This window comes from Rhineura floridana, chromosome 3, assembly GCF_030035675.1.
Source record: "Rhineura floridana isolate rRhiFlo1 chromosome 3, rRhiFlo1.hap2, whole genome shotgun sequence".
Classification (NCBI taxonomy): Eukaryota; Metazoa; Chordata; class Lepidosauria; order Squamata; family Rhineuridae; genus Rhineura; species Rhineura floridana.
In genome coordinates this window covers 189205068-189231406 of record NC_084482.1, presented here as the reverse complement: position 1 = coordinate 189231406, position 26339 = coordinate 189205068, and the positions used below count along the sequence as shown (strand labels likewise).

Genomic DNA, 26339 nt, shown 5'->3' with positions numbered 1-26339 from the left:
TTCCTCCCCTCCCCTCTTCTTTCTGCCTCCTCCCCTGTCCACTCCAACTCCCGCTCCTTCCTCCTCCTTCCCCATGATCAGTTTCACCTATCCTAAGTATGATTGCCCAGGAGTAAATCTCACTGATCTCAATAAGCATGCAAATGATCAAAACTGCTCTCCTCTCCCCCTCCTGCTCTCCTCCCCCCTGCCCCTCCTTCCCCTGAGCTTCCTCCTGCTCCCCTCCCTGATCCCCCCTGTGACCAGGGGAGTAAATCCCATTGAACTCAATAAGCATGCAAATGATCAATCCATTCTCAGCAAACTTGCACAAGTTCCCATTTCTTAACTTCCAGATTAAAAAGCAGAGAAATTAACTAACAGGCAAAAAACCTTGCAGTTTAAGAACATACCTATAGCCAACAGATATTTCTATCAAACTTTAAAAAGCAGGGAAATTGGGCAGCTATAGTGAGATATTTTCTCTCACTGTATCTCTGAGGTATTTTACAATTTTGTAAAAATGCAAACACAATTTAGGTTGGTCTTTCACAGTCCAATCCACTTCCTGTGTAACTTGGAAGAATTGGGTAACCATGTGTCTCTGAGCATATAGTGAGTGGTGGCAACACCTGCCATCTCCATAGATGGAGAATTACATTTTTTGTATTTTGTTGGTGTTCTACTTACTTTGCTTCTTTCCTGTGTTACTACTGTTTCTACAGAGAATCTAACCTAGAAAATTCTATTTCTCTCATTATTCATCCTAGAATTCTGTATCAAATTTATTTTTATTAATTTCAAAGCCCCTTCCTTCCCTCCCTCCTCCTTCCCCTCGGTCAGTTTTACCTATCCTAAGCATGGACTCAATAAGCATGCAAATGATCAAACATGCCCTCCCCTCCTCCTCCCTCCCATCACCTCTGTTTTGCCCCTTCCCTCCCTGTTCCAATTCTCTCCTTCCCACTCCCTCCCCCTCCTTCTGCTCCCCTTTCCCCCCTTCCTCTTTCCCTCTACTCCCCCTCCCCCTCCTCCTCCCCCTCGGTCAGTTTTACCTATCCTAGCCATGACTGCACGGGAGTAAATCCCACTGAACTCAATAAGCATGCAAATGATCAGACCTGCTTTTCCCCTCCTTCCCCACTCCTCTCCCTTCCTCCTCCCTTCTTCCTCTCCACAGGAAAGAAGCAAAGTAAGAAGAATACCACTCACCATATGCTCAGAGGCACGTTACCAAATTCTTCCAAGCTACACAGGAAGTGGATTGGACTGTGAAAGACCAACCCGAATTGTGTTTGCATTTTTACAAATGTGGAGGACAGTACAATATCTCAGAGAGGAGGTCAGATCTCCTGCTCCCCCTGTACATTCACTATAGCTGCCCAATATCCTTGCTTTTTAATATTTGATAGAAATGTCTGTTGGTTATAGGTTCGTTCTTAAACTGCAAGTTTTTTTTGCCTATTAGTGAATTGATTTCATACTTGTAAACCGCCACTTTGGCATGTAAGTGGTATAATAATGATGATGATGATGACAAAAACAACCTAGATATTCTAGATCCAAGTCCCCATGCCTGGCTCTCTGCCGGGGTGGGTGGGGGTTGAGCCTTAGTGTAGAACAATGACCTTGCTCCTTAGCAGTGATGTGCTAAAATTCCACCAAATTTGGATTCGGTACCAAATTTTCCACTAATTAGCTTATCCTTTATCATTGCAGATTGGATTTTTATGTTGCAATTTTCCACAGCTTATTTTCAAAAATAACAATATTAAAAATGGAAATGCTTTCAAACCAGCTAATGGATCCCATTCCTACTCCACAGGTAAAGTGTCTTCATTTTCAGAGGTGGGTGTTCTAACAATGGAAAGGATAAGTGCACAATTTCTGGGAGTAAAAAAAAGATGGACAGGGGAAAGTCATTTGACTCTGAAAATGACAACTATGAAGCCAAAACAATGACAGCATATGTTTTGGCAAACTGGCAAATTAAAGTCAGCAGGCAGATGGACAGATTTCACAATAAGCTTGAAGTGCACCAAACAATAGCCTCTCAACTAAGGGCTCATCCAGACGACCGCAAAATGTGTGACACGCACGCTATGTGTGTTTATTATTTTTCGGTCTTCCAAATGACGTCGCGCGGTGTTACGCATTTTCGCGGGTTAAATCCGCTCCTTCCAATACTGGCAAAAATACGATCTGCTGTTTGAAATCGGGAATCTCGCTGTGCCACAAAAAAAGCGTTTTTTCCAATGGGAAACAGCAGGGGGGAAAGGCAAAGTGAGGACTATCAGCTGACAACCCGAATAGGAAACAGTGGATTATCCCGCTCCGTTTGGATAAGTCCTAAAACACTAATAAAACTGTCATCCTCCAATAAGAGACCCCAAACAGTCACACCTTTATGGTCCAAAAATCATATACTGGAGACATGGATTACCAATGTGTCATTCGCAACAAGGGGAGAGCTAGAATAATGTAATGGTTAGAGCAGTAAAATAGAACTGGAAGACCTGTGCTCAAATTTCTGCTCAGCCTTGAATCATACTGGATGACCTTTTGCCAGTCTCTTTCTCTCAGTGTAACTCTCGTGGGATTATTGTGAGAATGGATGAAGGATAGCATAAAGATGCAATAAATAAGATACTGTATTTCCTGTGGTGACACTGACTTGTTCATTATTACCTAGGGAAAACCACAGCATCTGGAAAGGTTCCCCACACCTGTGAACATACGTATACAGGTGTAATGATAGTCTGACCCCACCCTCTGCTTTTAACAGAAATATCTCAGGCACTTACTTGTCTTAGAAAGGCTTCCCAAGGCATCCAAAACAGATTTCAAAGTTTCTTCAAACTTATCTAAGGAAGACTGCAACTGCAAAATAAATAGTTCTGTGAGAGCCTGATATTTCATTTCCATTACAGAGTTTTCAATGTAGTCAGTATTTTCAACTGAATAAAAAAACATTCAAACCAATAGTTCAATTATATTTTATCATACTGCATGACAAAAGGCAAATGATTTATTAATTAGAAAATAGGGGAAATGCACTGAAACATTTCCCACCCATTTACAATTTATGATTTGGATTCACTTACCCTTTGAAGACTCTCTTTAGTGTTCAAAATAAAGGTGTCTAAAACCTCACTGAAAGGGAGATACACAAAACACACAAAATTTGTATGCAAATTAGTCCAATGCAAATAGGGGGAAAAACTAGGATAATCTCAAGACAGCATGCACCACATAGCAAAATGTAGATTTAACACACCTTTGTTACTCATTAATGTATTTATCTCCACTGAACTTTCACCTCTACAGTCAAATAAATTCCATTAGTAAGAATCCCCAGTGAACTTGTCTTTCTGATATGTTGACAGATGGCAAGTGCTAAACCAGAACTGCTAGTAATTGTAGGAATGCTTGTTTTAACGAGCGAGTTTTACTTGCTAAGATCTGATTATGAGGAAAAGAAAAGTGGGGCGAGGAGAAGCCCATGGTAGCTTTATATTAAACATTTGAAAATGGTGCCTGTAACTAGAGCAAGTGAAGGAATAATGCATGAAGAACAAATTGGGGGATGTACCTGGAGGTGTTCCCAGATAGCCTAGTAATGCAGAGGAGAAAATAGGGACTGCAGTGTGGAATCCTCACCTGGGTGACCGAAGAACACCCACATTTGGTGAGATTGTGGCACATACAGTTCCAGATGAAAAACCTGGAAAAAATGGTTTCTAAGAAAGTTGTACAAAGGAATGAGCAACTTGGGTACCCATTCATGCACTGCTGCATATGCCATATTACACCTGCGTGCACACCCTCTAATAGGAAGCCACACAGTATCAACTACTTTGATTGTTATTCCTGTAACACAGATCACAAAAGCCTTTTACACATGTTCAGAATTTGTGTAGACTCAGAATATTTTGATGTCTGAGGTAAAAGACAAGATGGTGCCCCCCTTTTACATACAGAGTCCAACCCAACTGGCTGGTGAACCTTACTTCAACAGTGGTAATGAGACATCCTCCTCCACTGTACCTGAGGACAGCAGGCTAGCTTAGAGGGTGCAAAGGAGGCTGTGTTAGACGGCTGGAACACAATTGTGGTGAGCTGCTTTCCCCTCCGCAGAGCATCTGCTGCCTATGGCAGCTACCTAAGTCTGCCTAATGGTAGGTCTGCCCCTGTGCAAACTGAATAAACAGAGGGAGATCAGGATCACACACACCTACTCATTGCTCCCATCAGTGAACTTTCAAGGAGATGTCCAAGGTGCTTCAGACTAAAATCCAGAGCAGATTCCACTGCCCCACTGATTTCCATCCACAGCTGATCAATGTGTGGATGGTGGAAAAGGGGAGTTTAGGTATCAACTCACTTTCTCCTCTATAAGTGCAGTCTATGAAGATTGCTGAACTTATGGGAAAGGGTTATTTCAATTCATAAAAGTCACTCAGTTAACATGACCTAAAGGATATCTGACAGAATACTGACATAGTCCCTTGTTCTGTGAAGCCAAAACTGACTGCTCTAAGAAGCCAAGATGGGCAACAGTCAAGGGGTAAGTGGATGACCACACTTCTTCAAACAACATGTCCACATCTTCAGGTCACAATAATTGAAACTGATCCAGTACAGATAGAACAAACAATGCTCTGGATGCCTCCATTGGATCTTCTAACTGTGGCATCTGTCTGAATCAGAGCAATTTTGTCCCTAGTGTGCCTTGCAAAGTTGTTACAGCAGGCTTCTTGGCCAGATGACAAAAGCTCATTCACCACTCAGAAGAGCTCTGCCGGATGGCTACTTGTGGATGCAATGGTGGCGAAGTAGGCTTTCTTTGCTGCCACCACCACATGGTAGGCACAATGGTGTAACCTTACCAGTGTTCAGTCAGGTTTGGACTTATGCCACCTGTGCTGCAGCCACCGACCCTCATTTTTGATCACATGCAGGTCACTGGATTATCAAGATGACCTATTTGCTCCATAGTGATGGCAAGGGCACTCAGGAGTGATTGTGTCAAAGCCTCTAATCTCACCATTCCAGGGTGAAACAAGAGCCTCAACAGAAGCATCAACCATGTCAGCTGGAAAATCCCACAGAGTATTCAGGAATCGATCAGATTCCATAAATCTCCAAGGGTAGGTTATGTCAATGGGTCCTGCACCCTTGCAGGGTGGAGTAGCTACACTCAGCCAAAACCTTCCCAGGGAACGGTCCATCCATGACAACGGATTCACAGCAAGTCCCCCAATCAACGGAGTATTACCAATCTGCTCTGTGAAAAAGAGCAGACCAGGCTGAGGGTGTGCTCAGTCATTTGCATTGGGACACTGATGTATTGAGATAGCCCCATGATTGTCATGGAGGCCATGAAGTCCTGAGCTGGCCCGTTTGAGGCAGCTTCAGTGTGTAAATTGAAGTCCCCCAACTCCACTGTGAGAGGTTTCTTCAACACCACATCTGAGATTACGTCCATTGGCTCAGTTAGGGAAGTTGTAATGCAGTGGCGTAGATGGTACTCTAACAACATCCCTGTTCTTTCTCTTTGGCCCAACACCACAAGCAATATCTCAAAACCATACACCATGTGCATTGGTCTCCTGGTGAAGGAGATGGAATTTTTATAACTCCCCCTCCCTCTGACCTGGAATGGTGCTGCACCGAATACGCAGGTGGACATAGCTAGGTTAGCACTGGGCCACCCAGCTCATCACCCCAGGTCTTTGTTATACACGCTAAGTCTGCTCCCTCATCCACAATCAAATTGTGGATGATAGATATTTTATTTTGGGCAGACCTGGCATTTAACACCACCATTACAAGGCCATGGGGTGGGCAGACCAGCATCCCCAAATTCTGAAACAGAGCAGGCAAAGCAGAGGGGGCAAGGGCTTTGATGTAATTAGCCCTTCTCCCCCCTGGCTTGCTTAAACTAACTACAATTAGTTTAAGAAAGCTTGTTTCATAAATCACAGTTTGAAGTCGGCTTATTTTGAAACTGACCATAAATGTTAAAACCATAATCCCTGGCACAGACAAAACAGGAAACTGTGGTTAGTTAAAACTGCAAGTAAAAGCTTCCAAAATCCCCTTCCTGGTTGCTCAGGAGGAGAGGGGAGGGGGAGTGTGTGAGCCTGGGAGAGGCTAAGCTCATTCAAATAATGCTAAACTGTTATTTAGTGTTACATCCAAACACAGTCATTGTGTACCCTGAAAGTGATATCTCAGTGATAATATAGCATTATATCTCTAGTAATGGTTTTGGAAGAGAGAGGGTGGCCTTGCCAGTGGAAGGAATGCTGGGCTGCTCTTCATTGCCCCCCATTTAAAAAAAATAAAAGTTCAGGCACATTCTCTCTCAGGATCCAGGAATTGTACAGCAAGAGAAGGAGGCAGAAGCAGATTGTAAGAATTAAAGCATTTAAAAGTTTAAATTAAAATATGCATGAAACAGCATGAGCACTAGAATATATGTAATGTAGCTATACTTGTCACAAATAAAACATCACAAAGGAAAAACACTAGGCTATTAAGCATTGTGATTAATCCAGTCTTAGAATTTCTCAAAACAAAGGAAATGTCGGATCACCTATGACTGTGTGCGCACACAGAAATTACAGAAAAGAAAGTCCTGTTTAATATTTCAGCTGGCAGGAATACAATGTGATAAAATTACTACTATATATTGACCTTTGAAAAGAAGGGTGCAATTATTACTACAGTCTAATTTGGGAAATGAGCTTTCTTACTACATTATATCCAACTCTTCTTCACCTGTGGAAGTCTCCATGTGTGGTGGGGTGGGAGGAAACACATCATCAAGAGGTTCAGCAAGAAATCAAATAGTAACACCATGGAGATAAGTGTTATATAAAGATATCAAGTTAGATTAGAGGTACCTTGGCAGGTTCTGCATTACTTACCTTGTGTTTTCCCTCTCTCTAACAAATAGTAACTTACAAAGTTAAGGGAAGCAGTGTGGCAGAGCTGGTCTAATAAGCCTAAATATGGCTCAACCTGCAGTCTAGGGACCACCAGTAGTCCTTGGTGCAGTTTCAGGCAGTCCTCAAGACCTCAGTGAAAATAAGAGGAGACAACTGAAGAGCTGGGGGTAACTCCTGCAATGGAAAATTTCTAAGAAACCCAGTACTGTATGCATGGCTCCCCTCCATGCCCACATAAAGCTTTTTTGGATCATGGTCCTGGAGGACAAGTGCCCCAATTAATTTTAATTTTGAAACATTTTTGTCAGCTTTCCACTAGTGGCCATAAAGAACAAAGATGTGGTGATTTGTGAACAGCAAGCAAAGCAGAACTGTGATCCTCAGTACAATAAAGTTTAAGGACTCACTTCCTCTGTTTTAACTGGCATATAGACAAATTCACACCACACAATGAACTAAAACTGTTGATAAAGTAAATTAGGATAAATGCGAAATTTGGTAAACTAGAAAACAAAAGGCTTCAAAGCCCTAGACAAAAACCATGTTATCAAAGGCATTTGATTTTACAAAAATTCTTTAAAGCTGTAGTTGTGTAATAATTTTACTTTGGAAATTACTATTCTAAATAAGTTGTATCCTTTTGAATACAGAACTATTGTGGAGGGGAGTTAAACTAATTGTCCTCCTTTGTGTTGCTGAATGCCAGGGCAGAGTCAGCTCAGCTTTAACCTTTCTGGAGGTACCGGAGGGAGCATTTTGGGGAAGGGATTACATTGTAAGTGGGTTAACCTTTCCCTCCCCATCTGCAATCCCCCTCCTCAAAAAAATCAGCCCACCCAGAAAGTAATTAAAAGGTAGAGGTGTCCCCGCACTTATAGTGTGAGTTGTTTCCGACTCTTCAGGTGACATCTTGCGACATTTACTAGGCAGACCGTATATATGGGCTTAGGAAAAAAGCTTCAGTTGTTGCCATTGTCATTGAGGCTGTGAGTTGGGTCCAAAGCCACATCTGGCCTATGGGCCGCAGCAGTTCCCTATCCTTGATTAAGACAGAGTAACATCTTCAACAGGAACAAGCGAGAGATGCAACATACAGTTCCAAATTTATAATATATATTATACCATGACAAAGGGCTATTACACAATTATCATTAGATAATTATTCATTCAATGCTGCGAATAGTTTAATTCTATTTTAATTGTATATTTTTGTATGTTTTTTTACCTATGTGTAGTTTTTATTTGTAAGCCGCCCTGAGTTCCAGATTTGGAAAAAGGGCGGGGTAAAAATAAAGATTCATTCATTCATTACAAAGCATGTGTTATAAAGAGGTATGGCTACACAGAGGTTTCTTCCTACTCAGCAGAGATAGGTGAGCCCAGTCCTGTAGAACCCTTCCATGTTAGGTGGGGCAGCCACATTTCTAGGTGGTGCATTTTGGAGAGGAGGCGAATAGCACCAGTTAATCCCCCTTCCCCACTGGTGGAAGGGGTGTGACAGCCAGGCCAAGGAAAGGGAAAGGCAATGACAAAGGGATACCAAAAGATGTAAAACAAATAAAATAGCTTATGCTATAACTAAAAAGTTGAATTGTCTCACCCATTTTTGAGAGATCCCCAGGAATACCAGACTCAAAAGCTTGACTTTGCCTATACCTACAGTCATTTTTCACCTGTGGTCTGTCCCTATGGTCTGATTCTTCATGAACTGAACTACTTTGGGAATGAGACTGAGCTCCTGAGCTTGGCTTCGATGCTGCATTAGGTATCTCAGTTTTAGATTCCATCCCAAAAACAAACTTGTCCATACTACAAAATTAGTGAAGGGCAGAGAGAAAATAAATACTTTAGGGTGTGTTTGTAAACTCCTCCTTGAGGGTTCCTCCTTCTAGTCTTGTACCTGACTTTTAGATTTTCATTTATTTTGGACAATCAAGGAAAAAACTTTTTTACTGGTTGCTATATAAAGGACTAACTAAGCAATTAGAAACTAACACTGAAAAGCAAGATTTTTTTTACTGGTTGCTGAGTTGATATTTCAACCCAGAAACCCTAAAAACACCTCAAGCTGAGTTGCACACAATGGGAAAATTAGAAATTCAGCCTGTGTTACAGTCTAGGAGGCCAGCTAGCCAGCTAAATATAGTATGCACAGCAGTGTTTCTATTCCTCTAAGGCTGTTTTTTTCCTTTGCCATAAAGTACTCAATAATAATAAGAAAAAACAGCCACTATGATTTGTGAGTATAGTGAGTGCTTTAAAAGAGTAAAGAGTCAGGGAAGGTATTTTTTTCAGATCACTTTACATTGGTGTAGTGGTTAAAGTGCTGGACTATGACCTGGGAGACCAGGGTTTGAATCCCCACACAGCCATGAAGCTCACTGGGTGACCCTGGGCCAGTCACTGCCTCTCAGCCTCAGAGGAAGGCAATGGTAAACTCCCTCTGAATACTGCTTACCATAAAAGCCCTATTTGTAGAGTCGCCATAAGTTGGAATTGACTTGAAGGCAGTTCATTACATTATCTCTTTATTTCACCCTTTAGCAATAAGCAACCAATCCTGCTCTATTCATCATAATAAATGCAGAATAAACAAACCTTTACCTCTTACTGCAGGGAAACAAATATGCTTCTTTATTGCTGGCTGGATAGAGAACACAACTGAAATGGTGGAATTAGCATTGCAGCTTTACTCCCAGAAAAGTGAGTATAGGATTAAAACTTCATAATGGGAAGCATACTGGGAAGGTTTTCAAAACAGGCAATGAATTAAACAAATAAACTGCTCTCTTGTATAGCCCAGGAAAATTGAAACTTGTTTGACTCCTTATAATTAGAAAAGTATAACACATTGTAATGGCACCATAAGATGCATGTACTTTTTAAAAATTTCTGTTCAAATATTATTTGAAAGATAAAATGTATGCTATTTTTGCACATAATTTAAAAACCCCTTGCACGTACACTTTTATTATAATCATAACTGAAATTGTGTACTGTGCATGTCTACCAAGATCCTGCTGTGACCTTTTGTTCTAGATCTCACACAGAAAAAGGCACTCTTACTGCTATTGAAAGCTATAAATGTATCCAACTCGTGATGTGCAGGATAAGCAGGAAAAGGTAGCTATTTCCAGGACTTGCAATGGGTTCTATCCATTGTCTGGAGGTCAACAAATCCCTTGCCAATCACAACCATGACTTCACTTATTGGCTAAAAACCTGAAAGGGCAGGAATTAGAGGAGCCAGCTACTAGCTCATTCAACAGAATTTGCGGGGGCGGGGGCTGACATGTTGGTGTATATCTCTTGAACCAGCCTACCTAGGAACTTAAATTTTTTAAAAAATGAAAACTGAGTCCGGAGATTGGAATGACTCATCCAAAGACCTAGAGAATAACCCCAAAAATGGAATATCTGCGTGGAAACTGGAGATCTGGCAATCCTAGTGTAGATGATAATGATAAGGGGAAATGCTTTGGCTAAGGGGATTGTGACAAAACAAAAAGGAAGTGCAGGGTTTTAAAAATCTGTATTTCTATTTTTCGCTAAATGTAGAGAATGTTGGTTTTCCTTTTGTCAGAGGTTTTCAATATTTGTCTTATCAGAAGCTTTTAAATGTATTTCAGAGGAAAGATCATCATATGAGCAACTGCATTTACCTGAAGTCTTTTCATCAAAGTATAGTTTGCTTAGAAAAACATACACATTATTTCCCCCCAGATTTTCTCACATCTTTTTTCCTGAATAGAATATGTACCAGAGCTGGAATTATTCATCAGCCCACAGAAAAATTCATTGAGATCCTTCACACTTGCATCTAAAGCTGTTGCTTAGCTTGTTTTTTTTTTTAAAAAAAACCCTCACACTTGATTTTTCTTAGGGTCCACCCTAATCCTCTCTTACTTATAAAGAATATAGTTGTGTGTCCCCCAATCTCTGAGTAGTGAGAGACTCCAAAAGTTCCTCTGTTTACCCAGGGTTTAGTTTCTTGGGAATGACGGTCAGTGGAAACTGTGGTGTCTTTACGATATATGGTTTAATTTACACATATATACACCTGAGCATGGAGAGGTTCTCAGCATTAATTGTCAAACAGATCTTGCTTCCCCATTAGGCTTCCAGGGAGGCACCCCAAAGCCATGGCCTTGGATACAGCACAGACAGCAAGCCTCTCTGTGTCTTTCCATTTTCCAGATCCACATCAGATCAACTAAAAGAACACAAGCTGCCTCTTGGCCCCAGGATAAGGGGTCTCCAGTCTGGTGAGGCAGGGGCTACCCTCCTGAAGAAGCATCACCCCATCTGTTCCTATGGCAACACATCTGCTCTTGACCAAGTCTTTAGACATGTAGATTGGGTATTTGACAGAACCATTAACTTAACAGAGAAACTATCTTGGCCAGTTCAGCAAACTCTGAAATACTACAAACTGCATCTCTACAGACACAGAATTACAGGCTTGAAGGGTACCCACAGACATCATCCATACCAACCCCCTAATCCTATAACAGAGAATACCACAGGGAGGCTGTGTTGACGATAGAACACAGCTCTAAAATGCTTGTTTATATGATAAAGATATACATTTTTAAACCCTCACTTTTCCCACACTGCATACTGCAGTGTGTATGTCAGTCCCACACTGTCCCACACTACAGTCATTCTAATGATGTTCTAGTTTTAATCAAAATCCAGATGCTGGTGTAGCAGTGCCACAACACTTCCTTGACCTTTTAAAATATTTTTTCTTCAGTGAAATTCATTCATATGGAATTTGACAAGACACATTCCTCTCCTGACAAAGAGCATATGGAAAGTTAATGCCTATCAGGCTCAGGCAAACACTATACATTCATATCTCCCTTGAGAGGATCCACTATATAGCCAATACTCTGTTTAGACTAATGCACATTAGTACCTACATGGTGCTTTGCCATCACTACACCTTGGAACAGATAACCCTTAGCACCTTTCTACCTCCACTATCTGAGGCAGTATGCCTCTGAATCCCAGTTGCTGGGAATAACAAGTGGAGAGAGTGCTCTTGTGCTCAGGTCTTGGGTATGTGCTTCCAATGGGCATCTGGTTGGCAACTGTGAGAACAGGATGCTGGACTAGATGGGCCACTGGCCTGATCAGGCAGGCTCTCATTATGCCCTTATGTTTCCATCATTTCACGGCATGTCCACAAGATATTTTTTCTAGAGGCACTGGATGCACTGAATTATTGCATCCAGTTTCCAAAAGTCATATGGCAACTGTGTTGATACTTACACAGATCCCTCCTAGCCCATGCAGCAGATTAGGGCAACCCACAATGGCTATCACAGTGCATATGTATGAACAATTATCCAGAGGAGCCACAGGGCTCACTGCAGACAAGGGATCAAATCCTCCAGCAGCAGAAACACAGAAAGCGGTAGCCTATACCACTACTATCCTTTTGCCAGGGAAAAGCCTATTCCACTAAAGGTGATTCCAGATAGCCTATTTATTGAGCATTTGTTTGCAGGGAGGTTAGACCAAGTTGGCTGTTTAGTGAACACTGCTAAGAGGTTAGACAATGTTGGATCAAGCAAGTAGTATCCCACACTTTTCAATGCATTTTCCTATCACTTTCCTTATCGCAAAATGTCCAATCTTTTGGGGAAGCAAGTTAATTGCACAAGACCTCCCAATCAGCTGTAACCTGAATTTGCTATTATGTGACTGAATCCCACTTGAAAACAGCAGCAATCTGGAAGCACCAGTTCAGATGCCAGGAAGCAGAAGTGGGCTACTGTAGCCAGGGGGTGCTCTTTAAGGCCTTCCCCTGGCCCTATCCCCCTAGGAATCCATCAGTTTGGCTCCCAGGGCAGGCAGGAGACTGAGCCACATCAGCACCAGTCTGTGATCCCTCCTGGCTTCCTGCCCAGAACACACCAGGTGGGCAACATCATCTCCTGCGGGGGGTGATGAAGATGCATTAACAGAACAGGAGCTGTCAGTGTGAGGGTGAGACCCCTCTACTAAACAATTTCTTAGCCAAAGTAAAATGTTATTTATGGAGGGGTGGGCGTGGAATTCTTGTATTACTTATATACAACTGTTCTCAATAGAAGAGAGTCAACTCATTTCACAGCTGTTTGCATACTTATCATGTTTTTCCTTGATCTTTTTCTTATTCTCTTCAAATTGCTCCAAGACACCTTTGAATCCTCCAGCTGGAAAATTAAGTGATCCTTTTTCCTTTCCATCACCTCCAAAGAGCTGTGGTTTAGACTGGTATTTGGCAAAAATACTGGGCTCATTCTGTTTTTGAGAGAAAAAGAGGCAAAACGTGTTAATATGTAACATGCACTTACGGATAAAGACAGATAAAGTGGCATCCAAACTCTAGCAATTATACTTTTACTAGTAAGCACTCCCTCTTTTGTTCAGTGCAGTGCATTTGTTCAAAAGAATTTACTCTGCTGTTCAGCCAAAAAGATCTCATAGGAGCCACACAGCATGTTAAAACACATACAATTCAATAAAACAATGCAAGAGCCACCTGTAGCTTTGCATGCAGAAGGACCCAGACTCAATCCCTGGCATCTACAGGTAGGGATACTTTGTATGGGGCAGTTTCCTATGTTTTTTATTTATGGTCTTTTATTTATTTATTTATTTATTTTATAGGAGTATTTCTAAACCATCAACTCATTCAAAAATGCAATGTACAATATAAGCATTAAAAATAATAAAATCATAAAATACATAACAAATGCCCAATAATTAATCATATTAATTACCTTAAGAATGCTTGACAAAACAGAAATGTTTTCAGCAGATCACAAAATATCAGAATTCTGGATACCTGCCTGATTTCAGTGGGAACAGATGCTCCAAAGTACGGGCGCCACTACTCTAAATCCCTTGGTTTGTGTAGAAGCCAAGTCTGAAATGACTGAGGGGCACTCAGGAGGGATTCTGCAGATGATTGAAGTGTATATTCAAATTGATTGAAGTGATCATCATCTGATATAAGCGACAAGGCAGTCCTTCAAGTAGTCTGGTCCTAGGCTGTTTGGAGCTTTATAACAGCAATACTTGAATTTAGCCTAATGCACTGGCAGCCAGTGTAATATGCTGATGCAGAGCTGTTCTAGCCAAAAGCTGGGTCTCAGTATTCTGCACTAGCTGCGGTTTCCAACCCAACCTCAAGGTTAGCCCCATGCAGAGCATCATTGCAATAGTCTAGAAATTACCAAGGCCTGCACCACTGTGGTCAAGCTGTCCCTGTCCAGAAATGGCTGAAGCTCGTGTACCAATGAAGCAGGGGGGAAAGCAGTCACTGAGGACACCTGTGCCTCTTTCAGTAACAGTGATGAATCTAAGGGTATTCCCCAAGCTATGTACTTGCTCCTTCAGGGACAATGCAACTGCATCAAGTACAAGTAACCTGCCAATTTCCTGAACTTGGGGACCACTTACCCACATATATCTCAAGGCAATTTATAGACATACCATACAAAGTTTTGAAAACAGTACAAAAACAACGGTAAAATAGGTTATTATATTAGTAGAAACACTAATAAACAAAATCACAGCAACAGCCCATTCAGCTGAATGCTTTTCTAAACAGGAAGGTGTTAATTCTTATATGCCAGAAGGAGGTCCAGTTGCTGTATGGACCTGAGTAGGTAAAAGCATCTCCTAGCCACAGATGCCACCTGAAAATGAGGTAGTAGAGCTGGGCCAAAGAGAACTCCCAAACTACACCTGCTCTTTAACATACAGCGTAAGCCCATCTTGAATAGGCTTATTTGAACCACAATGACAAATGGCAGTGGATATTTTTATCTAATTTACCAATATTAATGAGAAACAAAGTGGGTTGGATTCAGACTTAGTCATCCTTAGAGTAGACCCACTGAATGGGATTTAAGTTAGTCTCATTGATTTAATGAGTTTATTCTGACCTATGACAGGAAGTCTGGATATAAGCTAGGATCTTCCAGATATATGACAAAATATTGCCTCAGAGATAATGGTATATTTATTTTATTTTATAGTAACATTCTTATAGGGTTAGTGAGTAGATCTTTATTTTTTACAGTATTACGAGACACAGGACTCTCTGTGGGTAAATTTCAGAGGCAAATTGTTGTTTTATGTATATTTCTCAGGTGTGTGAAATTTCTTTCAGAAGAAAGAATGTGAAAAATTTTAACATGCTTAACGGTAGTCTACTACTAATACTAATACTACTAGCAGAAACCAGTAATGATTTCAAATAAATGCTGATGAAAGTTAAAGAGGAAAGCACAAAAGCAGGACTACAGGTGAATATCAAGAAGACTAAGGTAATGACAACAGAAGATTTATGTAACTTTACAGTTGACAATGAGGACATTGAACTTGTCAAGGATTATCAATACCTTGGCACAGGCATTAACCAAAATGGAGACAACAGTCAAGAAATCAGAAGAAGGCTAGGACTGGGGAGGGCAGCTATGAGAGACCTAGAAAAGGTCCTCAAATGCAAAGATGTATCACTGAACACTAAAATCAGGATCATTCAGACCATGGTATTCCCGATCTCTATATATGGATGTGAAAGTTGGACAGTGAAAAAAGCAGATAAGAGAAAAATCAACTCATTTGAAATGTGGTGTTGGAGGAGAGCTTTACGCATACCATGGACTGGGGAAAAGACCAATAATTGGGTGTTAGAACCAATTAAACCAGAACTGTCACTAGAAGTTAAAATGATGAAATTAAGGTTATTGTACTTTGGACACATAATGAGAAGACATGATTCACTAGAAAAGACAATAATGCTGGGGAAAACAGAAGGGAGTAGAAAAAGAGGAAGGCCAAACAAGACATGGATTGATTCCATAAAGGAAGCCACAGACCTGAACTTACAAGATCTGAACAGGGTGGTTCATGACAGATGCTATTGGAGATCGCTGATTCATAGGGTTGCCATAATTATTATTATTATTATTATTTATTAAATTTATATACCGCCCGACTAGCGATAGCTCTCTGGGCGGTGAACATAAAATAGTATAAAAATACAATGAATAACAAAATAATATTAAAATACAATCAACAATACAATAAACATTATTAAAATTAGATCAATGTAACTTAAAATGCTTCAGAGAATAGGAAGGTTTTGACCTGGCGCCGGAAGGAAAGCAGAGTCGGCGCCAGGCGTACTTCCTCAGGGAGACTGTTCCATAGTTCGGGGGCCACCACTGAGAAGGCCCTAGATCTTGTCATCACCCTCCGGGCCTCCCTGTGAGTTGGAACCCGGAGGAGGGCCTTCGTAGCAGAACGTAGTGCACGGGCCGGTTCATATCGGAAGAGGCGTTCCGCAAGGTATCGTGGTCCCGCACCGTATAAGGCTTTATAGGTTAATACCAACACTTTGAATCTAGCCCGGAAACATATTGGCAACCAGTGCAGGTCATAATTGACTTGAAGGCACATAACAACAACAACAATGGTAGTCATGTGTTGCAATACATTATGTAATTCAGAAAGATGAGGTATTAGAAGGAAATACACACACACATTATTGTTATTTATTTCATTTATGAATTGCTTCCATGAGGAATCCCAAAGCTATTTACAATATAATAACATATATAAAAGAGTAACATATATAAAACAGTTTCACATAATAACATATATCAAACAGTTAAAACAAGTGCATATATAAAAATAATTTTAAAACAATTATAAATATAAAGACAGTGTAAAACAATAGCACATATAAAATTAATTTATATATGGCTCAGCTATGCTGGGTAGACAGAAGATAGCAATGTGTTAGTGAAGCCGCTGCTATAAATCATCTTCATAGGATGCCAAAATGACTGCTTTGAAGGCAAGCATGGAGTGGTTTTAAATGGATACAGATATGTATGCTGGAATGTTGTCTGAGAACTGTTTCACACACCATTTCTTCTGACAAAGCACATGAAAATGCCTTATACGGCCTCTGGAAATTGGTCCAACTAACTAAAAAATGTCTGCTCCTATTATTACACTCTCATTTTATACAGATTATTATTACATTTCCTCCAAAGCACAGGGTGGCATACATGCATTATTTATTTACAGAAATATTTATATACCACCCACTCATATAAAGTATCAAGGCAATTTACAACAAATATATATCTACATAAATACAATAAAACATATACTATCCAACAATACCAAATCATCATGACTGGCTCATCTTGGGGAAAAATTATACAATTAAACTAAATGTCTGAAAGTTAGCAGTGAGGGTGCCTGCTGATTCTCTGCTGGAAGAGTGTTCCACAGTATGGGACCAGCAACACTAAATGCCTGACATCTAGTTGGAAACAGCTGAGCTCCCAAAACACAGGGGACAACCAATAGCGCTCCTCAGGATTATCTCAGTGATGAAGCTGGGATATAAGGGCTCAAGCAGTCCCTTAAGGCAGGGCCGGTTCTAAAGGGCGGCCAGGTTGGGCACTGGCCCGAGGGCCCCGGAGCTACAGGAGCCCCTGAGGGGCCCTCTGCTCCCCTTCCGTGATCCGCGCCCCCCCCCACTTACCTGTCAGCCGGCTTTTTAGCATTGCCCTTAATGAAGATGGCGGCCGCAGCTTCCCTAAGGTACTGAAGCCGCTGCCATCTTAGTTGATGGCAGAGATGTGTGCACATAGCACGCATGTGTGCCATCAACAAAGATGGCGCTGGAGGCTTCATTCCCCTTAGGGAAACTGCAGCCACCATCTTCATTAAGGACAATGGTAAAGACTAGACAGGTGGGGGGGCATGGGGGGCACGTGGGGGCGTGCACACCCACCCACCCACCGGAGGGCCAGGGCAAGCTGATGCCCAAGGGCCCCCGCATGCCTGGAGCCGGCCCTGCCTTAAGATATCTTGGACCCAAGTTGTTTAGGGTTTTGCATACAAGAAAAGTGAACCTGGCCCAGTAGCATATGGGTAGCAAGTGCAGATGTTTTGGCAAAGGGGGCACATGCTGCCGGCAGTCTAGCCACTGCATTCCCTATCCTGTGCTTTTATCCTCACAAATCCTGAGAGGTAGGTTAGGCTACCAATGTCATCCAGTGAGATTCATGGCTGAATGGGAATTCAAATCTGGATCTCTTGGGTCCTAGTATAAACCTCTAACCACTACGTTACAGATTGACAGTAATTCTCCAGGATCTCCAGGCAGAGACTTTCCCATCCCTACTACCTGAGATTCTAATTGGACACGTCAGAGAATGAACCTGGAATCTTCAACATGCAAAGCATGTGCTCTGTCACTGAGCTGTGACACCTTCCATATGTAAACATGATGGAGGAATGATTATAATAAATGTGATAGAATGTTCAGCAGGTGAAAAAGAACAGCTGGAAAACAAAGCATTTGCTTTAGGGGACCCGCCTCTGCACTGGTGATAGCAAGAAAAGTGAGACAGTGTTACTGTTAAGTGATGAGATGTAAAAGAACAACATCCTATTGACTGTGATGAATGGGCGAGAATTTGGATTTAGCACTGGAATTTTTCAATGGTCCACATATTCTCCATTGTTGTGGAACAATCCTATTTGTTCCAAACTTCAGTTGTTTTCCCCACCCCCTCAAATATTCCATCAAAGATACAGTATTGTTCTTTTACTGATTTTACTCACAGCATAGTACAGCTCTCTCTCTCTCTCTCTCTCTCTGTGCCACCTTCCTCCACCCAAATAATCTAAGCTCTAAGTGGAAGAAAGCAAGCCAAGTCTCGCCCCCGTTAAGGACTCAGGGCTTGCCAAGGAGGAGGAGGAGCACTGAAACCTTCTTTCTTCCTTTCCTTTCCCAAAGGAAAACAGCCAGTCTCTGCTTGGTAATGTGAAAACTGACTAGCTTCAGTCACAGCAGAGGAGGCGGCAGCGGCAAAGCTGCTTTCCTTTATTAATATTGTCTTTCAAATTATTGATATTGTCTTTCAAAATATTGATATTTTCTTTCATTTATCAATATTTCCTTTCAAAATACTGATATTTTGAAAGAAAACATCAATATTTTGAAAGAAAATACTGATATTAATATTATTTTTGGGAAGGGGAAAAATCAGACCAATAAAAGCAGTGGATATTGGACAAAGAACGAACTCAAATCAATACTGCCTGTTAGGTCAACAGATTGCTTTCTAAGTGGCACTAGCTAATGGATCCCATCCCTAGTGGTGATGGATGTTACTTTTGTTAAAATGGTACTAATTATTATTATTATTATTATTATTTATTACATTTGTATACAGCCCCATAGCCGAAGCTCTAATGGCTTACTGTGGCATATAACTTTCCATATGGACTTCCCACTTTGCCATGCAGTGCATAATTGATAGTGTAATTGAACATTCTGCAAGTTTGATGCTAATTTTATAGAAGATTCTGTCTATGTTTAGTTGCAAATGGATCATTTGTATCCAATTTTTCAGAGGGCATGATTGGCATACAAGTGTCCACACATTTATATTTTTTCTGTCATGGATATTTATTGCTATTCTATCACTTGCCCTCCACCCCAGTAGGTGGCATTTGATGGAATGTATCCAAGCTGTTTTTGTGCTTTTTTGTCCCTCCCCTCAGTTACTCGTACCCCACCTCTGCTACCTTTTCCCATTCTGGGTAGGTATCTTTGTACCTCTGTGTGTGCACCTCTAAATAAATAAATAAATAAATCATAGGTCATGCACACAAGTGCAAGAGTGAATGTTACCAACATGTTTCACAATAGGGAAAATGGAAGGTTGTGCTCAGCTAACTTTGTGTGCTTTCCTTCAATGCAACCCCACTACCCACCCTCCACCCCAAAGCCTGACATGTCTTCTGTAAGTGTGTTTTATATTAACCCTCTGTGGAGGTAAAGGTTGTTATGATGTCTGATTATGAATCTTAATAACAATAATTCGGTATAAAGGTGTGTTCCCTCACATCTCTCATTTAAATTAACCACAAATTGTATCACCACTACCCTGTTTACAATCAGGGCTTTGAGCAGTAAAGGATTGGTTCTTGTGGTATTTTTTTCCTCTCTCTGCAAGGCGCTATGCATCTCCCTTTGTGAGCCTCACCTGGCTCTGGAGCTGTGGAACATGCCTTCAGCTTGCAGCAATTGGTGGAAATCCTCTGGCCGCCAGAAAAAGAATGGCTAGGTTGTGGTCAAATGAGGAGCAAACAGAAGGAGGGGTGTGGCAACAGAGTCATCCACCAAAATGTTACCAAACATGTTACCAACTGCCCCATGCCCCTGCACCAAAGAAATGCTCTAAGGCAAGGGTTCCCAACCTGTGACCCATGGACCACGAGTGGTCCATGAGCTTCATTCAGGTGGTCCGTGGCATGTCCGCATTAATTATTCATATTTATTTGTAATTGTATTTTATTGTTTCTTTTATTTGTTACATTGTATTTTATTGTAATACTGTTTGAATTCTATGGAGTGTAAATCGTAATACAGACAATTAAGAAGATGCTTCCCCCCCCAACAATTGACCTTTGTTTTTATTGCATTTTTAATGTTTTTTATTCTATGGTGGTTGTTTTTAATTTGTTGTAAACAAAAGAACCAATAAAAATACCATTAAAATCGCACAACATCTAGCATAGGACATTACAACTGCTCCCACACAGACCAAAAAAGCATGAAGTGGTCCTCTAAGACCATCAACAATTTTCAAGTGGTCTGAGGGGGGAGTATGAGAACCACTGCTCTAAGGAACTTACACCCCAGCAGTGACTGCAGAAGTATAATTGTTTTTACTTATTGGTAAGAAACTGCTTGCAAACAAGTGTGCATTAAAAACTGCCCATAAAAATGTGTTTAGTAGGATAAAATCACACTAAAATGCTGAAGCATTTTCATAAGGATTTTTTTTGTAATGCAAATTGCTGCAGGACTGAATTTAAGATTGGAAAAATGAGAAAGTGAGAGAACCAAAATCAACAGATATTTCCATCCCTACATAGGAGGACTAAGCTGATCAATACCTTACAGGACTGTAGCAGAGAGAAACAGCAAGCTAAGGAAATCAGGATTAAACTGCACAGAAATAGCTATTCTAAGATGAGAGGACAAAGCATTGTGACAGAAGACACATCCATACCATACATTTCAAGCACACTTATACCACTTTAACAGTGGTGGTGAATTCTGGAAACTGTAGTTTGTTAGGGTGTGCAAGGGTGCTGGGAACTGCGGGTCTGTGAGGTCAGCTCCCTCAACAAATTACAGCTCCCAGGATTCTTTGGAGGAAACTATGACTGTTAAAGTGGTATAAAAGTGCTTGAAATGTATAGTGTAGATGTGACCTGACACACAACAGCCAACCAACTGGTGCTATGCAGATCCTTCTCAAATCAGAAAAACAGCTTCCCCATTTTAAGCTGAGAACAGCATATCTGTTTTGCAAATGTGATGAGTGCACTTCCACATTGCTGAAATTTTGTATATGTGTACCAACTCTTAAGTGTTGTATGCATTTCAGCAACAAAAGACCTGCTTCTGACCCAACAAACCATTGCACAACAAAATGGAAACCTCACTCCCTTGATCTTCAATTTAAGCAGAAAGACTGTCTAGATGGATTGGTATCTTTCATCTTAACAAAGTAAAGAGGCAGATGTAGAAAATCTATATACAAAGTGGAGATGGGGCAAAAAGAATCAGGACATCAGAACTGACCACAGTATGTACTTTTGAATCTCAAACATTATGATTCTTTTTGTTTTGATCCTTAAGTACGTGCTCTGGTTTAAAGCAGGATTTCAGCAACAAATGATGACAGAGGCTACACACACATAACATTTTATTCTAACTGATGGAGACTTGCTTGTTTTAATTTTACACAGTCCCCACAAAATCTAGATCTATTGCATATTGTCTGACCCTGAAAAGCACTTCTTGAGAAACCGGTTTCATTCCAAAAATAAAAGGATACCTGAAAGACCGTCTTATACCTTATATACCCAGTCGATCACTGCGCTCTGCAGGTGAGGGCCTCCTGCAGATACCATCTTATCAGGAGGTCCGTTCTGCACAACATAGGAAACGGATCTTTAGTGTGGCGGCACCTACCCTGTGGAATTCACTCCCCTTAAATATTAGGCAGGCACCATCTCTGCTATCTTTTCAGCACCTTTTGAAGACTTTCGTCTTTCAACAAGCCTTTTAAGTTGAGACCTATCCCAGTCTGCATCTGTTGGAATTGCTTTTTAATATATATTTGTTAAAAACTTTATTCTTTTTTAAACAATATGTTTTTTAACCCTTTTTAAAGATATCTTTAAAGCTTTTAAAAATGTTTTTAAAGTTGATTTGTTTTAATGTATTTTAAGGTTTGTTTTTATGATGTTTTAAAGTGTTTTTAGTGCTTTTGTTTGCCGCCCTGGGCTCCTGCTGGGATGAAGGGTGGGATATAAATCAAATAATAAAATAAATAAATAAATAAATAAATAAAAGCTCATTGCAGATTGATTCTGCATGATTCCACAATGTGTCCATTTGAAAACAGGTGTGGGTGGTTCTGGGAATGGGGGGTGTATTTACACCTGTCCAATGACATTGTGGGAGGGTGTATACCAACATTGCAATCACTACTTCCTTCTTCATTCACCAGGGGCATGTGCAGGGAGGAAAAGGGGTGGATAATCTAATCAAGTAGACGGTTTTCAAACACCTGTCAAGTAGGGATGGGTGAGAATTTTGATTCAGTTCACATTTCAAGCAGAATTTATCAAATTTGCACTTTCCAAAACATTATGAGAACTGAAACACAAGCATTCTTTGAAATTCACATTTATTGGAATTTCGGGAAGCAGTTCGCCAACTAAACAATATTTACAAAAATGCACATATTAGGAGTGCATAAAAATAAATATATGAGTGAAAATAACATGCAAAAGGGCATGATGTGATGAGAAATTGCTTGCAAAAATATGTACCTGTGTCTAAACTGCCTATAAAAATGTGCTTATTTGAAAAACATTGTACTAAAATGGTGGCGAATTTTCATGAGGTTTTTTTTAAAAAAATTGCAGATTGCTGCAGAAATGTAGAGAACTGAATTTACTGTTGGAAAAATGGGAAACTGAGAGAACTGAAACTGACAGATCTTTCCATCCCTACTATCAAGTAAGCGTAATACCCACCTTTGTGGATGGTACGATTTAGAACCATTTAGAATTTAGATGCAGCATGTTGAGGATGAGCATGCACAATTCCATATTGAGAAAAACCACATTTTTGTACTAGAAACAGGCTTGTGGGTATGCAGCAGCCTTAATTGCAAATGGCATACTATTCAGAAAAGCACAAGAGATATGGAGAGCATCGGCTGGTTCCTTCTTTTGCAGCCAGTGAAAAATCCTCACAGTAGAGTCAACTGCAGTTGAACAGATGACTGCTAAATTTAAAGTTAATCAGAATAATTTCCAGCATGGCTCATCGTGTGGAAAGCCTTCCTCTCTCCCTGGCCCCTCCCCACCCCAGACCTAATGACTACAACACAGCTCTTTTCACATGAGGAAAGGTTTTCTAGATAAGTAACAACGTGAGCAAACTGGTCAGTGGAACAGAGACCACTTCAGGTATGGAAACAAAGGGTGCTTCCAGACTGTCCCTATTTTGGGGTGGAATTCAGTCACATACTGGCAAATCCAGGCTGCACAATTATAGTTGACTGAGAGATGTTGAGCAGAGCAGCAACCCCACTTCCTCAAAAGATCAGACTTCTTGCGATAAGGAAAGTGGCAGGGAAATGTACTGGAAAGTGTGAGATAACACTTGCTTTGATGCAATGTCATCTAGCCTCTCTATTAATAAATCAGAATGAACACTAATTAAATTGCCAATGTTGCCTAATCTCCCTGCAAACGAATCAGGATGAATACTCAATGAGCAAGTCATCTGGAAGCCTCTAAAGACAGCAAAACAACAGCTATGCCTGGAATGAAATATAAATTATATGCCCATAGCTGCTGACACATGTTTCTCTTTCATACAGCAATACTCATTTATAAGGTTTATGTATATTCCACACATCTATAATTGTTCTGTACAACTATGCTGTTTGGTGTGTGCCACAGAATCTCAGCTTCAGTTACAAAAACCCAAACCTTGTTGGCTATAGTGATAAACCTGAAAATGAGTGGGCAGTGTCTAATTAACTCACAGAAGCCAGAAAGGGGGCTTTCTAAAACTTCTGGAGGTTGAAGAGAAAGGGCTTAGTGATCTCCATAGCTTCTTGTCTCTTCCCAAGGCTAGCAGACACAGAACAAATTATGCAAAAATAAGAAAATATGTGCAAATTTTCAGTTTATTCAGGGTTTGCTAATTTGCCTTTCTTGGGGCAGTACTCCTTAGACTGCACTTTCATACTACAAACATCTGCTTATATTGGACAAAAAAAAGCAACCTTTTGCCATAGACTATAATGATAATCATACTACTTAGTTTGCCAACTGTTGTGGGCAGCATTAATTTGTATCATAAGAACAGCCTACTGGAACAGACCAAAGTTCCATCTAGTCCAGTGTCCTGCCTCTTATGGTAGTTAACCTGAGGCTGCGTACACATGTAGCCTTTGAAATGCACAGGGGTTGTTTTTTTCACAGTGTGCTTTTGTAAATAGCAGTTTGCAATTGTGCACACCTTTGAGCGATCAGCAGCTACCATCTGTGTTGTCTGTACACACAGTTGGATGTGTTTTCAAACTCTCCTCCCCTCAATTAGTGCTTCCACAGACCTTTTTTAAAACTTTATTTTTCAGTTTTTCAAAAGAGAGGGGCTGGAAACTGGTGTGTTGATATACTGATATACAGGGATATACTGTACACCAGTATACAGAGGTGGCTAAATTACTGTACTGCTTCCTAGTTTGCTTATTTCATTCATAGACAAATTAAACATGGTAAGGGGGGTGGGGGTGGCACAGCAATGTCAGTAGGTTGGCCCCAATAGGAAATGACCTGAGAAAGTGCTCTCTGAGTATACAACAAATGCTTGAGAAATACATTCTTGGCACAAAATGGATTGGAACTGTTCCAGCAGAATGTGATTTAGACAGACAAATAGCATGGGGACAGAGATGACATGAGGATGATGTTGTGTGTACAGCACCCCAAAAAGGTGCTGCATCAAGCACTGAATGCACATTATCACGCAGTGTGTACATGCCCTGATTCTTCCAGGAAGCCCATAAGCAGGGCATGAAGACTATACCCTTTCCTGTTTTTCTCCCAGGAACTGGTGTTCAGTGGCATACAGTTTCTGATCATGGGGATTCCATTTAACTATCATGGCGAATAGCCTCTGTCAGACCTCTCCTCCATGAATTTGTCTAATCCAGTTTTGTCTTTAAGCACTCTCTCAGTTGCCATTGGTAATCAGAATTCCAAACCAGGCGAGTATGTGGAATTCCTCCAGGTGAGTGATTGGTCTGGTGAAGCAGAGACAGAGCACTCCCCTTCACCAGCCCCATTTGCTTCAGTACTGGCTGTGGAGGAAGTGGCTTTGCTTCCTTTTCAGCTAGTGTGTGTTGGAAATGGGGCAAGAGCAACTCCTGTTTTGTGCTTTTGTTTATGTTCCAGAAGGGAGATAGAGCTAGGGTCCTCCAGATGTATAGGCTTGTTTACCTTTACCTGTGATGCTCTGACTGACTTCCTTCTGTCTCTAGACTGTTATGTCTTTAGGGAAGCTTACCTGCCCCTCCTCCTTCTGCCCTTTCCCCTCCTTTGTCCTCCAGCTGTCCAGGAGAGAGCAGACATTCCTTTGTCTCTGCTCTCTCTCCTAGCCATGGGGCTAACTCCTACACCTGGGTGTTATGCCTCCAACATAGTTAGTTATTTAGAACTAGGTTTGCCTTTCTATCTACTATGTATTTCTATAAATAAAGTAGCTTTTCTTATTTTACTAAGTCTCAGTGATGCTGATGCAGGGTAAAATCCTGCTTTCTTAGGTAAATCCACACACACGCTGGCACACTCGCATTTCAACATCGGCTGTTACTCTCTGCTGCTGTTGTGCTGCTTTAAACTAAATTAAGCACACAAACACACACAGCAACAGTGTGACAGCTGTTTCAGCTGGCAAAGTAATGATTTGTTTCCATATTAGCTGTGGAGGAAGTGAAGCCATTTCCTTCACAGTAAGCCAATCAGGTTGGCAAAGCAAAGCACTATGTCACTATTTCACCAGCCCAATCTGCTTCCATGCAGCACCTCTTGAGCCAGCCACACCCGCCATCTTCATTTGCCCAGAGTGGGCCTAGGCCCACATGGCACTCTGGACAAGTGAAGATGGTGGGCATGGTAGGAGCCAGTTCAGGAGATGTTTCCCTGCAAGATGGCATACAGGTAAAGGATAAAAAAGGCACAAAGGGGGGGGGAAGG

At 41.0% G+C, this 26339-nt stretch overlaps 1 protein-coding gene across 9 annotated transcripts in view; it reads right to left on the bottom strand.

The window, feature by feature from the left end:
• The window catches only part of IHO1 (interactor of HORMAD1 1), a 78266-nt gene that overhangs the window by 16019 nt on the left and 35908 nt on the right, over window positions 1-26339 (bottom strand). For all 9 annotated transcript variants that reach the window (XM_061618876.1, XM_061618877.1, XM_061618871.1 and 6 more), the window contains exons 4-6: window positions 13072-13229; window positions 3084-3132; window positions 2784-2859 (exon numbers count right to left, since the gene is read on the bottom strand). In XM_061618876.1, coding sequence (XP_061474860.1) covers window positions 2784-2859; window positions 3084-3132; window positions 13072-13229 — 283 coding nt within the window. The remainder of the gene's footprint in view (window positions 1-2783; window positions 2860-3083; window positions 3133-13071; window positions 13230-26339) is intronic.